The 6,407-nt window shown below is 34.9% G+C and overlaps 1 protein-coding gene across 6 annotated transcripts in view; it reads right to left on the minus strand.

Moving 5' to 3' along the window:
* Positions 1 to 3,089: 3,089 nt before the first annotated feature.
* Positions 3,090 to 6,407, minus strand: part of Triqk (triple QxxK/R motif containing) — a 74,539-nt gene continuing 71,221 nt past the window's right edge. For all 6 annotated transcript variants that reach the window (XM_031366584.1, XM_031366582.1, XM_031366585.1 and 3 more), the window contains one exon: positions 3,090 to 4,175. In XM_031366584.1, coding sequence (XP_031222444.1) covers positions 4,062 to 4,175 — 114 coding nt within the window. In that variant the 3' untranslated portion in view covers positions 3,090 to 4,061. The remainder of the gene's footprint in view (positions 4,176 to 6,407) is intronic.

Genomic DNA, 6,407 nt, shown 5'->3' on the forward strand with positions numbered 1-6,407 from the left:
GTTTCACATGTTTATTCATCCAAACGAGCTAAAAAATAATGGTGCGACATCTGTTCGAGAAACACTGGTACCTCAAAATTTGGCTGCCTCCCCGCCAATTTGGTTGTTGTTTAAAAAAAAAAAAATGAAAAATAGGAGGGGGCACTGTCATCAAAAATCTTCTGGCATGTAAAGTAACTTATTTTTCTTGAAATAAGCATCCCATATCTGTTACTAAGGATACAAAAATTGTGTAACAAGGCGTTACTATGCAGAATGGGGCTGCAGTTCAATTGTTTTCAGTGATGCTCTGATTCACGATGACTGGTCGACAGTGGTGCACTTCTGCATACAACTCTTCAGCTCTCCTTTGTACTTACCTATGCAATTATAGCCAAGGGAAACGCTGAGGCTGTTTCTGTAAGGGCTGGATTCATCGGCTACAATTTCATTTTTACGGAAGGTTGTAATGATCGTAGATATGTTGTCAGTGGAACATCTAGCTACCATCTTGCTATCCAGGCTACACTGGTATAGTGCTAAGAAGACAAGGCAGCACTGCTAGTAGAAAAGTAGGAAGTTCCCCCTGCCCCTGTCCCCAGAGAAGACCCAGGTAAGTGTAAAGATGTCTCCCTGTTGCTAGAGAGAGAATGAAGAGTCAGCTTCAGTAGTCTCTGGCTGCGAAGTTTGTTACAGATGTAGTACATTAAAATAGAAATGTGTTTAATTTCTAAGCATTTATTTATGAAGCTTATCTAATGTACAACTCACTCTGATGAATTATTATTGACTATATACTTTTAGAGCCTAGAAAACTGAGTGCTTTAGTATTCACGTAATCATTATAATAAAAATTTAATTTTATTTTCATTTGAAGTGAATATGCATGGTAAGTTGAAGTGAAATGCAAAGAATGTTTTTAAATAAATATGCATTGATCTCCTAAAAGAGACTGCTGTTCCTATTTCATATCGACTTTGTACCAGTTCTTTAGATTGCAAGAAATATTATATATATAGTTTATTCATATATTATCTTCCAATACACCAGACAAGCAAAAATCCTAAATTCTGGTTGACTAATATTGTGTTTAGATTTATTTATTAAATTTAAACGTTTTAGCATTTAATGAAAAATCACTCTGAAGTCAAGTAAAATGAATTAAACCAAATTCTTGCATCCACTTCAATTCATGAGCAGAGGACCACAAACTGGAATGACAGAAATAAAAAAACAAATCCATATTCTCATGATCTCCCTGTCATTGATTGGGGTTAGAAGATGCCATTAGTCTTTATGAAGAAGTTGAAAGAGAAACTCTTGACATATTTTGCACTCACGAAACAACCACTTTATATTTGCACTAACATAGTTTTTCTTTGTTTAGAAAGAATATTAGACAATGTTATATTTTTATAATACTTCTCCTCAAATAAATTTAAATTATTTTATCTAAACTTACATGTGAAATCATCACCTTTGCATGTCATTCACAACCCTCCACAGCTCTGTGCCCTTGGAAATTTATGCCACAATGCATGTTAACAGATTCCAACGATCCTTAAAGATCATTATAATGTTTTCCTATTTTTTGCCTTGATCATTCTGGGCAGTGTGCATTATTATGGGAGGTGTAGCCATGTCTAAACATTATACTTGATTCTAATCCCACATTTATGACAAATGCTGTCCACTAATCAAAAATGTGGTCCCCTGAAACAGCATGGCGTTAACTTCTCTCTGCCTTGAAATATTCAAACTAGACTTTCAGTATGGTATTTCTGTTTAGGAGATTGGCTGCTTCCAGTTAATGCGAGTTTATGAAATTTGCATTTGTGAAAACAGTATTATGTAAAAATATCTCTGTCTCTCTTTACCTGCTATTTACTGAAATTAAAGCTTTTCGCCTGGGATTTCTTCTCTAGGAATGTCACAAATCAACCAGCTACATAAACAGACCCAGAACACAGATAAGTTCAGGTAGTGAAACTTGCTTATTATTACAGTGGATTTCAACTGATATTTATTATTATAGAAACAAGGCTTTCTTCCCAGAGCACAACTCATGAGTGAAACGCGATGGGGGAGCTTCTTCCAGGATAGCCACTTGTCACACATTTTCCAGGAGACACAGATCTATTTTGAACACTGAGAACTATGTAACCTGGATAGGTGCTGATAAGCAATTATTACATGTCCTCTCACTTCAGTTACCACAGAAAACCAGAAATATGCTTCATTGGATGTGACTGTTTTTAACACCATATGGGAGGGAAATAACTAAATGAAAATTGCTCACGTAAATGTGATGAGACTGGAAGAAAGCAGCATTTCTTGACATGTGGCATGTCACTCAGGAAAGTAAAAGGCCCATCAAATCCAAAATGCCAGCTTGGATATTCCCTTGCCTCCCACTTCGCGAACAGACATACCACATGGCATAAAATGCTGCAACCTTTCCTAAAAATGCCACTTGGATGGGTCCTCTGTGGTGAGTATGCAAGAGCTCTTGTTCCCTCTCTTAAGTCTGTGAGTTCAAAGGAAGAATCCAGCAAACAACTCTGGCTAAATTTTGCCCTCAGATGTTTGGCATAAATAATATGTGAGGATAATGGAATCTTTGGCTGTTTCACACTGATGAAATAAATTACGCTACTTAAAAATTTCTACAGAACAAATGCTACACTGACATACTGACTTTCTCAAAAGTATCAAAGAATATCTGTCCTTTTAGGAACTATACTATAAAGCCTGGTTTATTCCTACAGCATTTATTAGTGCTTCTGTCTCTTGGTAAGCGCTGAAATGACCTTAGAATTGTTTTTATTTTTTCATAAAGTCAATATACACTCGAAAAGCCAGTACTTATTTCAAAATAGCCATTTTCTATGCATCTTTACATCACAGAGTAGCTAACAAGTACATATATAATATATATAACATTATATATATATATATATATATATATATATATATCTTCTAAGCTTCATGTGCTCATGCACTTTAAAATTTGTTAAAATTCTGATTACCAATAAAAATATTGAATAGCCTTTATACTAAACCAGAAAACACACAGAAAATATTTTAAAAAATACACATAAAAGAGCATGTGACATATATTTTTCTATTATTTATTTTTCTCTAGAGTCATCATTAATTCACAAGAGACAAAATGCAATTAAAAAAACTTTGTAATGCTCAAATGTAAGAGACAAATCAATAAAATTCTGTGTACATATACTTCTGCTAATTCTGCAGTGTAAAAAACCCTGCACAATTAAATGGCAGATTGTTACACAGCTCCCTAATAAGAGGGGCAAACTGATACTGCAGGCAGCCAGAACAACGTAATTAATATAGAATTCTAACTTTATATTAATGGTGTAATAAGTTAATTAAAATCAAGATCAGCTGAACTTTCTATTTACACCAGTTCAGGCAGCCCAAGAGACGAGGAACTCCACTTTAGGGACATATGTGACTCTTGAGCTTCTGGCATCCAGGTGCCGTTCTGACGCAGCAGCACATGTGCACTAACAGTTGGCAAGGAAGAGAAAGATTACTGTGGATGCGTGTGCAGATAGTCTCCCTAATGACAGAAAATATGTCTGGAAAGAACGCATGCTTCCTTGTAAAATAGCAATTTCCTACGTCTTTCTGTCCCTTCTTGGATTCTGAATATGATTCTGAGTATGCTTCTGCAAATGGTAATATATATTTTTCTTACAATATACATAGGATATATATAATAGGTTTAATGACTTGTAACTGATGGAGTTATACATGTACACTGGAACAAAATCTGAAAAAAAAATATGTTACCATCTTATTTAACTGTACCATGAATAGGATATCTGCCAGAGCAGAGAGATTTATAAAGTATCAAGTAGCATACATGATCCTAGAATGCTGGGTAAGGTCTTTTTATACCCTATACCACTAAGCACAAAGATATTTCTGCAAACTGACAGTACCAAGAAGGAAATTTTCCAACTGTTCTAGTTTTGGAAATTGGCAACCTGTTTGTCCCCAAAGATGTTCTTATCAGACTTATTTCCTTTCCTCTTTTGATTGCTGCTCAGCTAATCTTCATCTGGGTCCAGATCAGAGTCAATGTTCGTGGACAGTCGGAGGTAAAAGAAAGCATAGAAAGCCAGTAGGAGGGCCAGGATAGCTGCAAGCATGAGGCCAACTTCCTAAAGAAGAGAATACGGTAGACTTAAGCTGCTGAAGAAAGACCAGCTTCAGCACATACAATAGCAATATTACTCTATGGTGTAGGATAAATAATGTCAGCACAATACTTATTAATTAGTAATCTACTTTTCATAAACAAGATGTACTGCAACAGTAAGTTCACATTTCTACTATGTGGCATTTCTACTATGATTTTTCTAGGGGTAAAATTTAAATTTATTGTTTTAATATATTTTCTTAATTTTATCACCAAAATTTTAAGTGCAACCAGTGAAGTTTCTGCTTATATGTTCCAGTTGTTCTCTGACTGAATACATGTAACTGCTTTTTAATATTATTGCTTAGTGATGTAATTTACCAGAAGATATTTTACAAATTATCACTATTTTGTATTGAGAAGAAACTTCCATGATAATTGATTTCAAGAAATAGATGCTATATGAACATAACCATTCATATTTATTTTGACATTGTTATAGAATTATAAAATATCTTTCTTCCCTCTCCTCGTCCCTCACCTTTCCTTACATCCCTCCTACTCACCACAACATCCATTGACTCCTTTTCACCTTTATTAAGCTCTGTATCTCTTTCTTTTTCTGTTTCCTCTCATCTACTTTCTACTTTTTAGAACCCTAAAATTTGTACATTATAGAGTTGGGAACAAAAGTGAGTGCTCAACTCATGAGACATAAACTAGTGTGATCCACTTTAGCTCAGCAGACAGGGAGCATGCACTACCTTTGGTATTGTGATGTTAATTTTATTAATCATTAGTATTAAATAAATAATGGATAAAATTTAATATCCAATAAAACTACATTTCCTTCAAAATAGTAGTGTGTGTGTGTTTTGTAAAGTAGCTTTGTCAATATTAACTTGTTATTTTACTGCACAGGAAGAAAGACCAGAGTCAGCCCATGACACAGAAGGCTCTAGAACACCTACTGATTTCCACCTTTGTATCACACTGCTTATCTTGCTTTGTTTCATGGGGAAGCAATTCATTTGCATTTGTATGAACATATTTTACATTTCATATAAATATAAAATAAATAATTCAACATGTGCCACCTAATAAACTTAAAAAACATTAAAATGGATTTGATGCATACTCAACATGAAATTTCAGGTGAACATTGAAAATATGAATTATGTACAGATTTTCAGTTTCTTGATTACATTTACTTAATGTCCAAACTATGAAAATAAATATTAATAAAAAAACCTGTGTCAACAAATTTTGTGTGACTTGATTTTTAAAATATCATATATCACTGTAATGTCAAATGAAAGTGAAATTTTCTTTGTTACAGCTGGAACACTTTGACATCTCTAAAGGGCATGGAGGCATCAGACAGGTTTCATTTATTCTCTCCTATCCACAGCTGTGTTCCCAGGCCCATCTGGGTAAACGGCCACTAATTTTAAGAGGATGTAATAAACAAGTGATACAGCCACCAACCCCATCTGCTCTGTAAAGTGGACAACAGGACCGATCAATAGCAGCCTTTGCTTACATAAGCTCAAGAAAAGAATGACGTTTTTATTCGCGACTCAAGACGCTATTTCTCATCTTACTGGTAATCAATCTTAATGACTGCTTTCCATCCACTGTCCTTAAGGCTACCTGCTATTCCCTCATTAAATGAGTTCAGGATATTCACAGGTATTAAGAAGACTCTTGGCTGTAGAAAGCAGAGATTATGTATAGAAAGGCCTCTGTCCTTTAATGCTGTCTGGTCAGTTTGTGACATGTAGATGAGTTAAAGATCACTGTGGGCAGTGTCATAGTTTCCTTCAAAAAGCATTCTCACTGAGACACACACCATGAAGGGTGACTGTTTTCAGGTTTCATGCCATGATCAAATCTCAAAATTAGGCTTTCAGAATTCTGGAGGCTGTGACCTTAGACACCTGTAGGCATATGACTCCCTTTCCAAGTCTTGGCTGCTATTCAGATTTGAACCCGAAATAACAAAAAGAACAAACAACATTTCAAGCTGTTCATCCCAAAGGGATGCTGGCAGGATCTGCCTGACACTGAATATTTTACTTATGTGGAGAAGCTAAGTTTTCTATCCTCATTCCTTTGTGATAACTATGTTTTTCTAATAGACTTTGAAAATTAGCAAACGAAGATTTGTTTCCTCTTTCAGTGTTTGGAAACACAGGTATTCTATAAGAATTTTATTCCACCAGAAATACTGTGTTGGCTAGTTCCTTCCTTG

This window comes from Mastomys coucha, unplaced genomic scaffold (genome assembly GCF_008632895.1).
Source record: "Mastomys coucha isolate ucsf_1 unplaced genomic scaffold, UCSF_Mcou_1 pScaffold14, whole genome shotgun sequence".
Classification (NCBI taxonomy): Eukaryota; Metazoa; Chordata; class Mammalia; order Rodentia; family Muridae; genus Mastomys; species Mastomys coucha.